The sequence below is a fragment of the Triticum aestivum genome, chromosome 4A (genome assembly GCF_018294505.1).
Source record: "Triticum aestivum cultivar Chinese Spring chromosome 4A, IWGSC CS RefSeq v2.1, whole genome shotgun sequence".
NCBI lineage: Eukaryota > Viridiplantae > Streptophyta > Magnoliopsida > Poales > Poaceae > Triticum > Triticum aestivum.
This window is the reverse complement of record NC_057803.1, coordinates 672,520,757-672,539,718: the sequence shown is the minus strand read 5'-3', so window position 1 is coordinate 672,539,718 and position 18,962 is coordinate 672,520,757. Positions and strand designations below refer to the sequence as shown.

Here is an 18,962-nt window from a genome sequence, read left to right as displayed (position 1 = left end):
GAACTTAGTTGAGCCTAGCATATTTAGGATTTGTGCTTGAAAAGTATCTGTTAGTTTAATTCCGCATTAGGATAAAGCCAAATCCGTAAAAGTTTTAAAACTCCTATTCACCCCCCCTCCAGTCGTCATCTAGATCATTTCACCACGACATGATTGTAGCTAACACCCTCTTTAGAAAGAGAGAATCACATTTGGTGACTTTTAGTAGTGGACAACACTCTAGCCAGATTGATTTCATCCTCTCGAGAAGAGAAGATAGGCGTGCGTGCCTAGACTGTAAGGTGATACATGAAGAGAGTGTTGTACCTCAGCATAAGCTGGTGGTTGCTGACTTTCTCTTTCGGATTCGTGTCAAGCGGGATAAGCGTGCCAAAGTCGCTAGAACAAAGTGGTGGAAGCTCAACGGGGAGGTAGCTCAAGCGTTCAAGGAGAGGGTCATTAAGGGGGGCCCATGGGAGGAAGGAGGGGATGCAGACAATGTGTGGATGAAGATGGCGACTTGCATTCGTAAGGTGGTCTCGGATGAGTTTGGAGTGTCCAAGGGGAGGAGAAGCAAAGATAAGGATACCTGGTGGTGGAATGATGTTTTCCAGAAGGCGATTAAAGAGAAGAAAGATTGCTTCATACGCATGTACCTGGATAGGAGTGCGGACAACATAGAGAAGTACAAGATGGTAAAGAAGGCCGCAAAAGCGAGCTGCCAGTGAAGCGAGGGGTCGGGCATATGAGGACCTCTACCAATGGTTAGGCACGAAGGTGAAAGGGACATCTATAAGATGGCCAAGATCCGAGAGAGGAAGACGAGGGATATTGACAAAGTCAAATGCATCAAGGACGAAGCAGATCAACTCTAGGTGAAGGACGAGGAGATTAAGCATAGATGGCGGGAGTACTTCGACAAGCTGTTCAATGGAGAGAAGGAGAGTTCTACCATTGAACTGGACGACTCCTTTGATGAGCCCAACATGCGTTTCGTGTGGCGAATCCAGGAGCCTGAGGTCAAGGAGGCTTTAAAAAGAATGAAAGGAGGCAAGGTAATGGGCCCTGATTGTATCCCCATTGAGGTGTGAAAAGGCCTCGGGGACATAGTGATAGTATGGCTAACCAACCTTTTCAGCCTCATTTTCGGGCAAACAAGATGCCAGAAGAATGGAGACGGAGTATATTAGTACCAATCTTCAAGAACGAGGGGGATGTTCAGAGTTGTACTAATTACCATAGAATTAAGCTGATGAGCCATACAATGAAGCTATGGTTGAGTCATTGAGCACCGCTTAAGAAGAATGACAAGCATGACCAAAAATCAGTTTGGTTTCATGCCTGGGAGGTCGACCATGGAAGCCATTTTCTTGGTACGACAACTTATGGAGATATACAGGGAGTTAAAGAAGGACTTGCATATGGTGTTCATTGACTTGGAGAAGGCATACGATAAGATACCGCGGAATGTCATGTGGTGGGCCTTGAAGAAACACAAAGTCCCAACAAAGTACATTACCCTCATCAAGGACATGTACAATAATGTTGTGGCAATCATTCGAACAAGTGATGTCGACACTGATGACTTCCCGATTAAGATAGGACTGCATCAGGGGTCAGCTTTGAGCCCTTATCTTTTTGCCTTAGGTGATGGATGAGGTCACAAGGGGTATACAAGGATATATCCCATGGTGTACGCTCTTTGCGGATGATGTGGTGCTAGTTGACGATAGTCGGACAGGGGTAAATAGGAAGTTAGAGTTATAAAGACAAACCTTGGAATCGAAAGGGTTTAGGCTTAGTAGAACTAAAACCGAGTACATGATGTGCAGTTTCAGTACTACTAGGTGTGTGAGGAGGAGGAGGTTAGCCTTGATGGGCAGGTGGTACCTCAAAAGAACACCTTCAATATTTGGGGTCAGTGATGCAAGAGGATGAGATCTGAACCATCGAATCAAAGCCGGATGGATGAAGTGGCGCCAAGCTTCTGGCATTCTCTGTGACAAGAGAGTGCCACAAAAGCTAAAAGGCAAGTTCTACAGGACGGTTGTTCGACCCGCAATGTTGTATGGCGCTGAGTGTTGGCCGACTAAAAGGCGATATGTTCAACAGTTAGGTGTGGCGGAGATGCGTATGTTGAGATGGATGTGTGTGGCCACACAAGGAAGGATAGAGTCTGAAATGATAATATACGAGATAGAGTTGGGGTAGCACCAATTGAAGAGAAGCTTATCCAACATTGTCTGAGATAGTTTGGGCATATTCAGCGCAGATCTCCAGAAGTTCCAGTGCATAGCGGACGGCTAAAGCGTGCGGAGAATGTAAGAGAGGTCGGGGTAGACCGAATTTGACATGGGAGGAGTTCATTAAGAGAGACTTGAAGGATTGGAGTATCACCAAAGAACTAGTTATGGATAGGAATGCGTGGAAGCTTGCTATCCATGCGCCAGAGCCATGAGTTGGTCGTGAGATCTTATGGGTTTCAACTCTAGCCTACCCCAACTTGTTTGGGGTAAAGGCTTTGTTGTTGTTGTTGTTGTCGTCGTCAGCAGGTGAAAAAATCTACTCCCTCCGTCCGGAATAACTTGTTGTAGCAATGGATAAAAATGAATGTATCTAAAACTGAAATACATTTAGATACATCCATTTATTTATGTGACAAGTAATTCCGTATGGAGGGAGTATATCATAAAGTTTCCTTTGAGATTGTTCTGAAATAGAAGTATGTCATAAAGTTTCCTTTGAGATTGTTCTGAAATAGACTTTTGCCAGTATCGAAATACGATAACCATCTTGGATTACAAATACTGGTTTGGTTCACGAGGATCACAAACAAACAATGTAGTGTCAAAAAACGTCTTACATTTTCAAATAGGCAAATCTGAGAGCAGGGTAGCACAGAGCTTACTCAATAAGGACCCAAGAAATGTTGGGAATATGTGACTCGAGTTTCAGTATATGACCAGTTCACAATATTGAATTCAGAATTAGCAAATGAACAACTTGGATTGCAAATGCAAAACAGTTCAGGGTTTAGAGCTTCGGGTATCTAATGCAGGTATCCATGATCCATACGGGGTACTGCAATACCCCCAGGCAAAAATTGCTACAATAAGTCTCATGTAAGCCATTCCTGCATTAAGAAGTGAGGACTAGGTATTTGACTAACACAACTCCAGCCTGCTGTAATGAGAAACCAAACGAATATGGCAGAACCAAAAACATTAATTTCCTAATAACTAAACCAGAAATTACCAGCCAAATTTGCACCAAAATACTTTCCAAACACCACCACCAAGTATTTCTTTTCTGGAAGGAACACCACCAAAAGTATCATTCTTCCTGCCATCTCCCTCCGAGAGCGCTGTCATTCTTCACCTTCGCCACTCCAATTCGGGAGAGGACTGCGGCCTATTGTATGGCTGCGACTCCTCGGGCTTGATAGAATTTGTAAACGTGCTCCAGCCCATGATGTGCGGTATGATGTACTGCAAATATAATAATGTGTTCAGACATTATGAAGGAACAGGTTTGTTTTTTGCATTTACCTAAAAAGGGCAACCTGTCTACCGAAATGTTACTATTGGTCCCACGCTTCATTATATACCACAAAATGGTGGGCTAAAGGAAGAAATACAGCAAGCATAACACATTAGAGCATCTCCAAGAGGCGCACTAAAAGACGCGCCCTCGCGGTAAAACTGCTTTTTAGCGCGCGCCAACCGGTTTCGCGCGCTCCAGCGGTGGCGGGAAACGATTGCGCACGCGGGAAAAGGCGGCAGCTCGCGCGCTAGATTTGGCGCGCCGCTTCGCGCGCGCCTATAAAACTGCAGCGCCATCTGCCGCTCTCTCTCACTCTCTCCACTGCTCTCCCTCCTCGCCGCCGACACGCCACCACCGCGCCACCATGCCGCCTTGCCGCCGGGGAGGTTCGGGCTACCGCGGCGTCCGCGTGCGCCCGTCCGGCACCTACTCCGCCTTGATGCGGCGTGCGCCTCAGCCTCGGAACCTTCGACACCGCCCAGGATGGCGCCCGCGCGTACGACGCTGCGGCGTGGCGCCTCCGGCGGTCCCGTTGGGACATGAACTTCACCGACGTGAGAGCGGGCACAGGAGTTGGCGCCTTTCCCGCGGCTTACCACTGACGAGGATCGTCGCAAACACCGGAGGCGGGAGCGCCGTCTTAGCCTGGCCGAGATGGACGAGGAAGCCATGGCGCTGTGGAGGCAACGCTTCCCGCAAGACATCATCAACGAAGAACAGTTCTTCGCCGAGAGGAGGACGGAGAGGGAGGAGAGGAGGAAGGAGCGAGCCGCCTATCGCGAGGACAAGCGAACACGGAAGGCGGTCGCTAAATACAACATGGCGCTAGGAGATGCGTCGTCCTGGGACTCCCGCGACGAGCGGTTCCTTGACGCCTATGCCCAGACGTCGGAGGACATCACCGAGGCAGAGTCCGAGTCGGAGAACGAGTAGTGGTAGTTTTTTTGTATCGTAGAAGCAGGCTATGTGGACGTAGTAGAACTATATATGAATATATCGCTGGAGAAGCCTAGATGTACGCATTTTGTATCATAGAAGCAGACTATGTGCCGAACTATTTTTTGCGCGCTGCTGGAGCGGCGCGCGCGCGCTGCATTTTAGCACGGCTGTTGGAGCCAGCACTGCAGGCCGCGCAAAACCAGGCGAAGCGCGTGCGGCAAAGTAGTTTTTAGCGCGCGGCACGTTGCGCGCCTGTTGGAGATGCTCTTAGATCTAGTTGTTACCAAAACACATCTACTGCCAGTTTGTTACATGCTGACATGCTCCTCCATACACAATCGTGGCGGAAAATAGCCCATGTCATATGTTAGGACACAGTGTGATTTCTGATGGAAGTAGAATCAAGTGGTGTTCAAACTATAATTCGTGCAGTTAGCTCAAACTACCTCAATGATCTATAACTGAATAATGGTAAAGAAAAGACTCTAGCAGAATAATGATGCGTACATTGAAAGTCGATACAATGACCGCATATTCTCCTTTGGTTATAGGGATGTAAATGTTCTCATCAACATTCAAAAGACGGTTTTGAACACCTACAAGGAAAACGATGATCAGATCAATTTGGGAACATAGATTCAGAAGCAAGTAGCATTTGTAGTAGAGCAATGGCGACTACATACTGAGGTTGAAAAAGCGACCGTTGCCATCTGGTGTTGGCTCAACCTTTAGAACTTTGCGCACTTTACCTTCATCGCTGTTTGTATAGAACAATAGTAAGTATTAAGGCTATTTTAGTCACAATTCGAGAAGTAAAATACACAGGTATATTTCAAAAGAAAATATATAAACAAATAACATAAGAATATGAAATTTACTGAAGCCCTGGTAAGTTATGCTACAGATAATGAATTTTGGGAAAATTTTATTACAAACATTGCAGTAAAAGAGCATTGTATTAACTAGCAACCTTTTTTGGCTTGACAGACATGTTAACACAATGGTATCCTGAACAAAGTCTCCCTTTTGGCAATTAATAATCTTGATCAAAAGAAGAAAATAAAGCGTCTTCTCATATTGCCATCCTATTTCAACTATATGGTAGGCCAAGGGAATTACTAAGCATCAGGTGCACTGTAAAGTTCCAAGACTATTTTACTTCAATGCAAAATACACAGAAATGGAGAAATTTGATTGCTGATATTTAGGTCTTTCTAAATAATTGGATTGGCAATATAGGGCAATAATCACGCTGAGGATGCCCATAGCAATAACAAAAGGTTGCATTTAAGATAATGATCCACACATGTTTTATTCACACGCTTCTGTAGAAGGAGCTTGTAGTTAGATATAGCACACAAGACTAACCTCCTCCCCTTGAAAGGGTCATGAAAGAACTCGCACGAATCTGTTAGACCAAGAGTAAGCAAGGTTCCCATCTCCCAGACAGATAATGAGAACACCTGCACCACAACCAAATAAGTTCATGTAAAGAACACAATATAGATTTGCTTATCTATACTACTCCCTCTGTAAAGAAATATAAGATCGTTTATATCACTACTTTAGTAATCTCAACGATCTTATATTTCTTTACAGAGGAAGTACTATATAGTGTAGCAGTGTTGGATCGCACCTAGAGCAATCCTAGCCACTGCCCTCCTAAATCGAACGGCTGAGGTTAGAGGGATTCGCTATGAACAGTAGCTCACAGCTGAACCTACTAGGTTCTGGAACCATCGTATCTACCTCTCAGAAAAGAAGACATATGCCCTCCTCTGCCATGCTACAATTGTCAGGTTGTGATGAATAAAAGAAAGTGTAGGCTGTGAGCCGATGCCAGAGATGGTTCGGGAGGAGAAACTAAAGTTGTACTCCCTCTGTATCAAAATATAAGACGTTTTAAGACACAATCGTAGTGTCAAAAAGCGTCTTAATACGGAGGGAGTAGTAAACAATTTGTGGGTTCCACCACGTACATCTTATTTTTTAGAAAAATTCTTGGTGACACCGGGTAGTGGTTGTATTGTGCCAATTAGTACATTTCTAAACTTTATTTCGCGTACATCAACAATATAAATTCTTGCTCGGAATTCATTTTTCAAACTAATGTATGTTTTTTTTTCTTTTGTCGGAACCACACCATACTGCTAAGACGTGCATTCACACTAGTTTTTGGTAACTGCAGACATAAAGCATCTGAGCGTACGGAAGATCTTACAAAGAAACCAGACAAACAAATAGAGCCTATAATACATGCTCACAATTTCGAAATATTAACTTACAAACCAAGAAACTATCCAGTCAGGAGTCAGCTCAAAATGGCATGGATAGGTTATCAGCTTCCAACATGCCAACATTTGCTTCTTTGTGTTGAAAAAAAATGTGAATCTCAACACCTTTCTCTAACTAGTTTATCTTGGAAGTTTCTAACTTGACGCGGGAATGAACGAGCATTTCAACAGAAAATTGGACAAGGCAGAGGAAAATCCATGATCACCTGCTTGCGAGTCCAATCATACTGCCGAGGCCCCACCGCGGGGGCGAACTGGAGCAGCACGAACCCCTCCTTGGCCACCTTGTACGCCCCAGACTGCGAATTTCGAACCAAACACCCATCAATACTGAACAAAAACAACAGAGCACGGCAGCATACGACGCCCAATGGCGCGCCACACTCTACCTACTTCGAGCGGCACGAACTGCGGCGGCCTGGGGTCGAAGGCCAGCGCGGCCTTGCCCTTGTAGATGCTGTAGCTGGCGAACACCCTCCCGGCCTGGCCCCCAGGAACCGGCGGATCCCTCTCCAGCGGCGGCTGCCCGTAGGCGTCGCGCTGCGACGGCGGGGCCCGGGGGTCGAAGTAGTCGGAGTGGCGCGCGGGGACGACGGAGCAGGCGGAGGCGGGCGGCGCCCTGGAGGAGAGGGGCTGGGCCAGGGCGATGGAGTGGGGGTGGGGGCCCCTGGCGTGGCGCGGGAGGAGGGAGAGGGGCTGCGGCGAGGGGTGCGAGACGGAGAGCGGCGGCGGCATTTCGCCGAACGGGTAGGGGACGGGTGCGTGGGTGGGTGTGGACGGCCGAGCCGAGACGGGGCTGTTTCGTCCCGGAGGGGTTTATCCTGTGGCGTGGTTTGGGCGGCCAGGCCTGCCGGTGACATCCGGACCGTTACGTTATCGTCTTTGGGGGCTTGGGGCCATGGAGAGGTGGACCCGCTTGCCACACAAACCCTAACAATACTAGAAGAACGCCCGTACGTTGCAACGTGGCCACATTAACTTTAAGAGTTCAATATTACGACATTGGCGACCTTTTTTACCATCAAATCCTCACACACACACAGACACACACTCTCCCTCCGTCTTCCTCACTCTCTATCCCCCTCTCCCTCTCTCTCTAACACACACATATCCATCTTATTGGGTACGGGACCATAATCCATCTATTTCACACATACACGCTAGTGCATAACAATATGGATTATGTGTATTATATTTGCCACCAGAACTGAGGGAATTAATTTCATGTAAATCGACCAGCCACAGCTCCAAGAATACGCGGACGAGGTGGCTCGGGTCGGCGTCGGCGCCGTCCAGCGCGAGCCACGGGCCCGCTTCCAAGTGCACGTGCAATGCATGTCTTCACAAATATTATAACCAGATGTGAGAAATCACATGCATAGAAAAGACATTCTGATAGCAATCCAAATACCATACTCAATTGAATACGTAACCTGGACAATACTCTTATTTCTATGCGCCAAAAAAATGGAATAGCAAAGCTAAGTATGCCTACATACGCTCAGATTATATATAAGAATCTTGCGTGAACAATTGCAACAAAGCACTAAGCAGCGATAAATTTAAATAAAAAATCCATTAACTATGCAGGCAACAGGCTTGTTACAACATAGAGAGATAGGAAAATGTCACCTCCAGTAATGTAGCGCAAAGGAGTGGAACGAAGCATGAATGAGCGGTTGTCTGTTCTTCTCCATGTACATGGATCAGCAGTAGAGGCCAAGTATATAAGTACTTGACCGAACTCCACACTCCACTCTTCGTGTACGGAGAGCCATGTCACCTTCTCGCCGCTGCAGCATGGGAGGACGGCTGGTTCACGTGACCCTCCAGCTGGGGGATCCATGGTGGCTGACCGTCGAGCTCGAGGCAGAGAAGTTGAGGGCAGTAGTGGCGAGATCCATGCCGGCCAACCGGGCGAAGAGGAGGTCGTCGGGGAGGGACACATCGGCAAGATCCGGTCACCACGCGACCTGAAGAGCAACAGTGATCTCCACAAAGCTGTAGGCCGACGGCGTGCTCCATCCCCTGCGATGGGGTGACCATGGCGGTGGCCACAGCTCCTCATGCTCGCCTCGATCTTGGCGACACACCCTGAGTGTAGGAGGCAGCAACGACCTCGACGAAATCATGGCCTCCATCCCGGAACGCAATCATGTCGCTCTAAATAAATGGATTCAATCATGTGACTCTAATTACTTCGGATTGTTATGTGCACATTAAGCGGGGTGCAGTTAGGAAAGAAAATGTTCTCTAATTAAAGTGATTGAGTGATTTAAGGTAAGCTTAATCAATTTAGATTTGATTTTTAGTGATTGTTAGTAAAGTACGATACGTCTTTAAAATCTTTTGTTTGTTTCCTTAAAATATATTATTTGTTTCCTAAAGAAATTTGCAATAATGGAAGATATCGGTTGATTTGGATAAGTTAGTAAATTTAAATCCGTGATTGCGTGCACGTTTGGAAAGTACTGATCTCCACAAGCTGTAGGCCGACGGCGTGCTCCATCCCCTGCGATGAGGTGACCATGGCGGTGGCCACAGCTCCTCATGCTCGCCTCGATCTCGGCGACATACCCTGAGTGTAGGAGGCAGCAACGACCTCGACGAAATCATGGCCTTCATCCCGGAACGCAATCATGTCGCTCTAAATAAATGGATTCAATCATGTGACTCTAATTACTTCGGATTGTTATGTGCACACTAACGAGGTGCAGTTAGGAAAGAAAATGTTTTCTAATTAAAGTGATTGAGTGATTTAAGGTAAGGTTAATTAATTTAGATTTGATTTTTAGTGATTATTAGTAAAGTATGATGTGTCTTTAAAATCTTTTATTTGTTTCCTTAAAATCTATTATTTGTTTCCTAAAGAAATTTGCAATAATGGAAGGTATCGGTTGATTTGGATAAGTTAGTAAATTTAGATCCGTGATTGCGTGCACGTTTGGAAAGTCCTGATTTGCAAGGAAAGAGCTGAGGGGTAAATAAACCAGTGAATAAGAAACCATCATCGAAAAAAATCTACGACGGTTAACCTACGGAAAAAAACCGGACGAAAGTGGTGGGACGAAAAAAAAACCTGGAAGCGAGACTACCAACTGCTCCATTAGGAGTAGAGATACATGGCCATAAGTCGGGCCCGGCCGGGCTGGGCCTAATAAAGCCCGTGGCAGAAAACCTAAGCCTAGGCCCTGCCCATCGATGGAAAATCCCATCAGGCCTTGGGTCGAGCCTCTTCCCTAAAATGCAAATATGCCAGGCCCAAGACCGACCCGGTCTTCAGGCTCAAAACTTAGGCCCAGGCCCGGCCTGCAGGCAAGACTGGGCCAGATCGGGTTGGGCTTTCTCAGGCCGGGTCGGGTCGGGTCAGGGGGCTGGGTGGAGTTTCCCATGGCTTAAAAGATAAGCCAGCCCTCCAAATTTTCCTATAAGCTGCCTCTCTTATGCTTTAGGGCTTCTAAACTAGTTATGGATTAATTGATTTAAAAGTCTAGAGTAGATTTAGAGTACGGGTTGTTTTTCTAAGCTGGGAAGAGACAACTTATTTTTCAAGCCGTTCAAAAGAGTTGAACCGACATTCTTTCGAAACTCTGGCAACGGGAACATTGAATTAACACATTGATTCATGAAAAGCAATATCATGATTATTTGTGTGTTTTGATGTTCCTTGCTTGTCAGTATGAAGTATAGACAATTGCTTTGCATCGTTATTATTTCGTGTAAAACTTTTATGAGCTCCAGGGGTAACTATATTCATGTTAAGGTAGTATCCCCCTCCTCTTATTCCCTACATTCTTCTTTTTATAAACACATGTCATTGTGTTGGACATATGCTCTCCGTCAACCTCACTATTTTCCCGCAAGTTAGTCTGGCATGTATGTATTTCATTTATTGATCTTATCGATTCCTGCATTGGATGCTCTCCTTGTTCATGCTCAATTTCTTCACTGCTCAAAAGTTGTGATTACATAGATTCTTGATATCTGGCCTCGGCAAAGGCGTTCTTCTATTGGCTTGCATAAGGGTTAACACTAAAAATCTCAAAGCAATGGTGAAGAATTGATTCCATATCCGATCAGACCTTTTTAAGTGAGGTACTATTTATAGTCTTTTGGATATTTGATGTGCTTCTGACTAGCACCTTAATTGTACCCGCAATTAGTACGAATTCCCAAAGCTCCCTACTAGCACTGTATTTAGCATTATTCTTAAAGGATGGTATTAAAAGGTAGGGCATATACTTACACTGAAAACTTAAGCGTCCAAATCCACATAGATTGCAAGTTTCATGATACAAGTAAAATGAAGAGAATGCAAATTCTAGCACCCATTCTAGCATTCCTTCTGTCTTCGCTTCAATGGGGACCGTGTGTTCTTCATGGTGTACATCCTTTTATGCATGCTTTTCGAGTCCTGCGAATGTCTTATTTCTCGAAGGTGGTTATAATTCGTTCTCACCCGTTGATGACTAATGCATTATCACATAAAATATCTAGGCAAAAGTAGTTAATAGGATGCACTACATTATAGATTCTACAAAGTAGGATGCATTCTACACTCATGTTTCTTATTCAACTTAGAATCACTAGCCCCTTCAAGAAGTATTTATTGTACGACCTCCATTCTAGCATTGCACTCATCACATATTGATAATATTGGACCGATATCATACTCACATTGATAATTCAAATGCTCTTCGGATTCATAGTTTTCACATGATAGGGTATTAAGTGCATGCCATGGATGACTAATCCTTCACCATATTTAACAATTCTTTTATCTTATAATCGTTGGTGATCAAGTGTGGTAGACTCATGTCTCGCTTCTCCATTGCAACTTTCATCTATTCAAGAATACTCACCCCGAAAGACAAGATTATCACTTTTCTATTCATTCTTTTTTTTTGAATTGTTTAGATTGCTTACCACATGTGCCATGTGGTACTTTTCTATCCATTCTTGGTTAAAAAAAGGGTAAGCTAAATAACAATAAACAAAAATCTAAATACGGCTGGGAAGGTAAGGACCAAGCGTTATGCTCCTCGGCAATGACATCATAGAAAGCTTGATGCCTTGCAAGGTCACAGGATTGTTGTCAAGCCCAGAATTCACGAGAAGTATTGTAACCTAATTCTATATCAAACTAGGGAGAAAAAGGAAAGCAACTACTAACCCGGCTACTATGTTGCCACATGTAATATACACACACCGCTACTCTCGCATGCAAATCGTAGTTTGGAAATATTCTAGAAAAACGAGAAATAACAAAATTAACTACTAGGCTAAACCATAAAGTAACCATGGAGATTAAATGCAATTTTTACTCGAGCAAAGGTGGTGTCTTGGTAATGGGTCAGTAGTACTCGGTGGCGTTTAATGGTGTTAATATATATACCACTAGTACTATCTGTGTCTCTGCCGCTTAGGCTGCTTGTAATGGGTAGTATCATACCTTACTATCATGCACATGATACTAAGGTATGATACTACCTCCGTAATGCATAGTATCATGTACTAGTATCATAGGTAACCTTATTTATTGCCATGTATGACACATAGTAGCATAGCATTTAATATGATACGGTATCATGATATGATACTCAACATTCTCTTTCTTCATTTAATTCTATGCCACCTCGGTAAAATAGTCTAGTTGACATGCATAATACTAGCTATGATACTACCATTACGATCAGCCTTAGTTGGGCACTGCCCCAAGCTGCCGCTTAGCAAGGAAACTCAATTGCCCTCTTCTTGCCGCACACATACCGTGGCAAAGGAAGATATTAAGATTATAAATATCATATCAAAAGGTATTAATTTTCGTTGACAACTGTGTTCCCTAGATAAGTCAGGTGGTGTTTGGTTCTCTAGTCCTAGGACTTTTTTTAGTCCCTAAGTCTTTTTAAAAAAGACTCTCAAGGAGGTGCTTCTAAGGATTTTTAGCAAAAAATCCCAAAAATGTCCCTCCTATTTGGTTTGGTAGGGACTTTTTTTAGTCCCAACACAAAAAAGTCCCTGAAACCAAACACCCCCTCATGCTCCTCTGAAAATACAAAAGGTTGTCGTTTGTAAGGTCTATTGATTCACACAAGTACCTATCAACTTCACATGCGGTCTGGAGAGTTGGTTGTCTCCAACTACGAGTGTCCCAAAGACTTAACTTCGACACTTGAGCTAAATGGCTCGCTTGGAAGAAGATTTCAAGGTATTCAATCCTTGAAGGGATACGTTCTAGTTAAACACGAACACACACGCACACGCACATGCATACTTCAATCTTGCTTCACTTTTGACACTTCTTAATAGTACAGTTTGTACTATTACTCGATCAGTAATTAAAAATACTAGAAAAAAAGCTACTCACTAGTCTTCAGCATTTGAAATGCCATTTTGAAGAATTCAATGTTCTCACAACATATTTAGGGGTTATCACCACTGATTAAACCAAATCATCTAGGACTTTCACCTATGTATACTTACAAATGCATTTGTATCTTAACCGTTTCGTTCAAACTCAAAAAGGAGAACTAGATACACTTACAACTCCTTTTTAATCAAAGATCCTGAAACCCTTTTCAGAAGAGTTGCTTGGAAAATTGAAGCAACAAAAGGAGGTTTCGAATACCACTTTATTGCATTTGAGAAGTAGCACATACGATAAGGTGATATAATAATCCAGTCAACGGTCTTCTTGTAGTTGTAACACCGTGCGCAAACAAAAGTTGGTCGATGCAGACCACGTCGAGAAGCCACGAATAGTCTAGGTGGCTATCATTGATGTCATCCGGAATCCACCAAGGTCGCCCACCCATTGTGCTGGTGCGCACCACGACGATGACTAGCGCCAAGCTCGCATAATTTCCCGGTGAAAATGCTGCATTGGAGAGCCCCGAGCACACACTCTGCATGACTTCCAACGCCTGGTCATAGGAGAACTCCATCTGTCCAATGATGGTGAACATCTCTGTGGCCCCTCCCACTATGAACAAAATTTAGAATTGGAAAAACATTTTTATAAATTCATGAACATTTTTCAATTTTGAGATTTTTTTTACAAAATTCACAAATATTTTAAAATTAATGTACATTTAATAAAATTAGGAAATTTTTAATTGAAAGCCGTATGAAATAAAAAACCAGCAAAAGTTAAAAAACAATCAGCTTAAAACACATGGGAAATCAACAGCACAAAAAGAAAGGAGACGCTAAATCTACGAGTTTCTTCCAGGCTTCCAATCCACAGCCCATCCCAAACTATTTCCCTCAGAAACAAAATCTTAAACTATTACCACGAACGCTGACACTGAGAGTTGCTCACCTCAAAATTGGTCCGGCTTCAGATCCCTCCGTCCGGATGCGAAGAAACTTTTTCACTTTAGCTATACTAGCAAAAGAGCCCGTGGGTTGCAACCGTAAAAAAATACCACATGTGAAACAACATCATATTCAGATTGTACACATTTTTCTAATCATTTTACATATATAACATGTTAAAATTAAAGTTAGGTTTAAAAGATATGAATATTTTCTAAAATATTTAAATCTGTTCCTAAACCGAATTTAAAAATGTTTGACTTGTAAAAAATAACCTCATGTTCATATTCTACACATTTTCTAAATAATTTTGATATATAACATGTTAAAATCGGAGTTATGGTTTAAAAGATATGAATATTTTTAAAAACATTTAAATATTTTCCAAAACCGAATGTAAAAATGGTTGATGTGTAAAAATAATGTCATATTAATATTCTACATATTTTTCTAATCAATTTTCATACATAACATGTTAAAATTGGAGTTACAGTTTAAAAGATATGGTTATTTAAAGAAAAATATTTATTTTAAATACACTGCAGGGTGATTAACACATATATTAGGGGGGTTTATGTAAAACTACAAAAAACGATTCGCAGTGCCTTAACCTGGATCACGGGTTAATTAGCATGAAAGGTAGGGGGTTTGTGTAAAATGCGAAAGAACGATTCGTTCTCACTTAAAACAGAACTGCGGGTTAATTTTCTTATAAAGCGAGGGACTTTTATGCAAAATTACTAGCGACTACGTACGACCAACCACCCAATTTTCTTTAGGACAACGTTAACGCCCACATTTATGGTGGGAGTCAAACCCGCCCACACGCCCTATAACATACATACTACGCCATGTCATCGCATGCATGCATGTGATTTTTTTTTGGATTTTTAGTTTTTAAAATGTTTTATCCCTTAAATGAAAAATCCGATTAAAGATACGTTTTCACCATTAAATCCCTCGCGACGAGATCTTCGAAACTAGATCTCATATCAATATATTTGGACGATTTTTTTTATTAAAAGTTGCCATGTCTATTCCACATGAATTGCCATGATGTTTACACTAAAATTGTCATGTTATGTTTCAGCTATTTTCTTCTATATTAAAAAGTAAATTTTGACATATTATAAAACGGAAAATTAAGAAACTAGACTTGCCATGCACCATAAACTAAAATTGCCATGATACATGCACTTAAAATTGCCATGGTTCATGCAAAAAATATTTTCATGGTCAAAATACTGGAATTGTCATCATCAAAAACTAAAATTGCCATGATCTACAAACTAAAATTGCCACATGGCAACTTTAATTTAAGCACCATGGCAACTACAGTGTAAACATCATGACAATTTTTGGGGAAAAAAATTTATCGAAACATATCAATATGGGGTCTAGTTTTGAAGATCTCGTCGAGACGGATTTAATGATGAAAACGGATTTTTAATTGCTTTTTTTAATTAGGAGATAAAATACTATTTTTAAGCCGAAAAGCAAAAAGATTTCTGCTGATGTCATCTGTTCATACGTGGCAAAATGAGTGGTGATGGAGGCATGTGGGTGATGTGCAAACGCCCACACATGAGGCGTTAGTTTTTCCGTTTCTTTATTATTAAGTAAAGAAGTAAGTTTCCTGAAAATTAATTTTGTCTCAGTCAATTGTTTGGGCCGTTGATTTCTGCTTCATGATTCGTGTAACTTTTATTCTGGGCTGGTCTGTATGGTCTTTTGGGCTGTTTTTGTTTTTTTGACTGACCACACATTCGGGTCAGCCAATTCTTTAGCGGGCCGAAGCCCATTCTAATGCAACAACCCTATGCATTCTCGTTTGTTTTTTTTTCCTCTGTTTTCCTGTTTATATACGTTCTGTCTTTTGTGTTATTCATTTCATTGCTAGTTGGTTTTTTTTATTTTGTATGTATTTTGGGATGTTGGGTGTCTAAATATATACATACAAATAATATATAATAATATGTGCCACATTTCACTATTGTATGATTATTCTTTGCATAATACGAAAAGTGCAATTTCAGTGCAAAGTTGTGTGCAAGTTTTTATTTTTATTTTTATTTCTTCTTAAATAGAAATTCCAATTCCACCAGTTCATTATTACTTAAAAAACTTCATTATTTTGATATTGTCTTATTTTTTTTATTTCATTTTCATTCTACTTTAAGGGTAATACCATTGCCACTAACTCATTTGTTCTTTTTTTTGTAAAAATTGCACTTTTATATGCTTATTGTTACAAAATTTTAAAAGGCGCAATTCCTATGTGTATTTTGTGAACATTTTGTCACTGTTTGTTTTAGATTTTGTTTTTCATTTTCTTTCTGCAATACCAATGTCCGTAATTCATTCTTCCTTAGAAAATTTAACTATTTTAAGTTTCTTTTTCATTTTATTTCTTCTTGAGGGGTAATACCAATGTCACTATTTCATACCATCTTTTTTGTGAACACTATTTTATGCTTAATGTTGCATATTATAAAAAAGCAATGTTTGTGTAAATTGTGTGCAAAATTATATTATTTTCTTTTTTGTTTTCACATTATTTGTTCTTAATGGGTAATAGCAATGCAACTAAGTCATTCCATCTTGTAAAATATAGTTCTTTTTATTTTCCTGTGTGTAAGTATAAATGCAAGTACTAAATACTATATGTGTGACTAATTCATTCCTTCTTATAATACTTCCTTGTTTGTGAAAATTCCTCTATTATATGCATATTCTTGCATATTTTAGGTAACGCAATTTATGTGTAAATTATGGGCAAGTTTTTATTATTTTCTACTCCCTCCGTTCCTAAATATTTGTCTTTTTAGAGGTTTCAAATGGACTACCACATACGGATGTATATAGACATATTTTAGAGTTTAGATTCACTTATTTTGCTTCGTATGTAGTCACTTGTTGAAATCTCTAGAAAGACAAATATTTAGGAACGGAGGGAGTAAATATTTTATTTTCTTTGTTCTTAACGGTAATACCAATGCCGCTAATTCATTCTTTCTTAGAAAACTTTATCATTTATATTTATATTTATTTTTTATTTTATTCTTTAATGTGAAACCAACACAAGTATTAGATTTGTAATTTAATATTTCAATTTCTGTGTACTTCGCTTTTTGCTGTTATCGATATTGGCTTAAAGGTGAAGAATGTTTTTGCGGCGACTTTACTAGAACAATTGATCCCCAATTTGGGCCCAAAGTTGTGCGGCCTCTTTAAGACTATACAGTATGGCCCATGTAATTTATCGAAGTAATTCTAATATTATGTTGTTTAGTGTGATGATAACGAAAATGAGTTAGAAATATGTGTTTAAGTACCCTCTTCTCTCTCTTCAAAATGGTAAATACGTATGATATGTATATGTGCATACATGTATTGTATTGTATGCATACAAAAAATATACATGTACCAGAGATTGCACATATAGTCACTAACTATTACTCCCTACGTTCCTAAATATAAGTCTTTGTAGAGATTTCACTAGGTGGACTACATACGAAGCAAAATGAATGAATCTAAACTTAAAATGCATCTATATACATCTGTATGCGATTTATAATGAAATCTCTACAAAGACTTACATTTAGGAACGGAGGAAGTACATGCAAATATGTGTGACTGTGTGAGAGTGCTATTTAGGTCACCTACAAAGGCTTAGCGAACACTATACTATAGCACCCTGTATTCAACGTACGAAAAAAAAAGACTGGCTTGGCACTAGTAGTGGACGGGGCAGCGAAAAGTGCTTGCAGCTACCGAGCTTCATGGCTCTTCGGGGTTGAAATTTTTGAAAAACACACTTCCGGTGCTTAAAAAATCTTAAAACAAATACATGAATACATACACATATTCCTGAGGTCCGGGAAAAATCTGGAAACGAAATGCTCTGTGTTTTGAGAAATAGAAAAAGGAGAAATTTCTAACAGAAATGGCAACCTTTTTCTCTTATATACTGTAGAAATTTGTTTTTTTTTTGTTGTCCCTAACGAAACGAGATTTCTACTGAAACTTGCCACCAGTATTCGAATGTGTACATGTATCCCCGAAAAAAAAATCACATTTTTTTAAACTCCAAAAACACAAATTTTAAAATGTTCAAATATAGAGAGCATTGGAGCTCGAGTGCTGCAACTGTCACGGGGCAGACCGTACCTCCTCATGTCCTCCTCCTCAAGAAAGATTAGGGTTTCTCTGCCTCCCGCAGGTGTTGCCGTCGGTCCGCCTCGTCTCCCGTGGCCTTAGGACCATGGGGGCACGGTGGATCCGGCCCTTGCCGACGGGAGGGCTCCGTTTTTAGATGGTTCTTTGAGTCTTGTTAGGGTTTGTGTCCTGTTCAGAAAGGCGAGACGGCGGCGGCTTCTTGAAGATGGAATAATGTTCTTCCCGTCTAGCCCCCGTCCCGGTGGTGAGTCTAGCATTGTTGGCGGGCGTGTGAAGGTGTGTCTCCGATGGATCTATCTTTGGTGGATCTACTCGGATTTGGTAGTCGTTCGTCTCTACGTTCGTCTGTTTTCAGGTTGGATCCTTCCGATCTACGCTACACTTCATCAGTGGCGGTTACTGTTCTGGTGTGCTGGTCCTATGTGGCCTTAACACGACGACTTCCCGACTGTCTACTATAACAAGTTTTGCCCGGCTCCGCGCTGGTTCTATGGGGCCTTAGCACGACGACTTCCCGACTGTCTACTACAATAAATTTTGCCCGGCTCCGGCGAGGAAGGGGCGATGACGGCGGCGCGCCTTCGGCTCGCTTCAGTGCTTGTAGTCGTCGATAGGTGGTCTTCAAATCTGGTTGTAATTTTTACTATTTCTGGTGTTTGTTGTACTGCCATGATTGAAGATGAATAGATTAATTTTTTTCTAAAAAAACAA

The 18,962-nt window shown here is 41.7% G+C and overlaps 1 protein-coding gene across 1 annotated transcript; it reads right to left on the bottom strand.

The window, feature by feature from the left end:
• Positions 1-2,966: 2,966 nt before the first annotated feature.
• On the bottom strand, positions 2,967-7,610 carry LOC123088030 (single-stranded DNA-binding protein WHY1, chloroplastic). The gene is made up of 6 exons (XM_044510176.1): positions 7,149-7,610; positions 6,962-7,054; positions 5,830-5,924; positions 5,145-5,218; positions 4,969-5,057; positions 2,967-3,467 (listed from the first exon to the last, which is right to left on the bottom strand). Exons 1-6 carry the CDS (start codon positions 7,488-7,490, stop codon positions 3,354-3,356), a joined length of 807 nt encoding a protein of 268 aa, XP_044366111.1. The 5' UTR covers positions 7,491-7,610; the 3' UTR covers positions 2,967-3,353.
• Positions 7,611-18,962: the final 11,352 nt, after the last annotated feature.

Excerpts from the sequence above, each read along its gene's own strand:
- LOC123088030 (XM_044510176.1), bottom strand. The coding sequence starts at position 7,490 with ATGCCGCCGCCGCTCTCCGTCTCGCACCCCTCGCCGCAGCCCCTCTCC. Across the intron at positions 5,219-5,829 it reads GACCCTTTCAAGGGGAGGAG|CGATGAAGGTAAAGTGCGCA; the intron begins GTTAGTCTTGTG and ends CTATACAAACAG. Across the intron at positions 5,058-5,144 it reads CGGTCGCTTTTTCAACCTCA|GTGTTCAAAACCGTCTTTTG; the intron begins GTATGTAGTCGC and ends TTTTCCTTGTAG.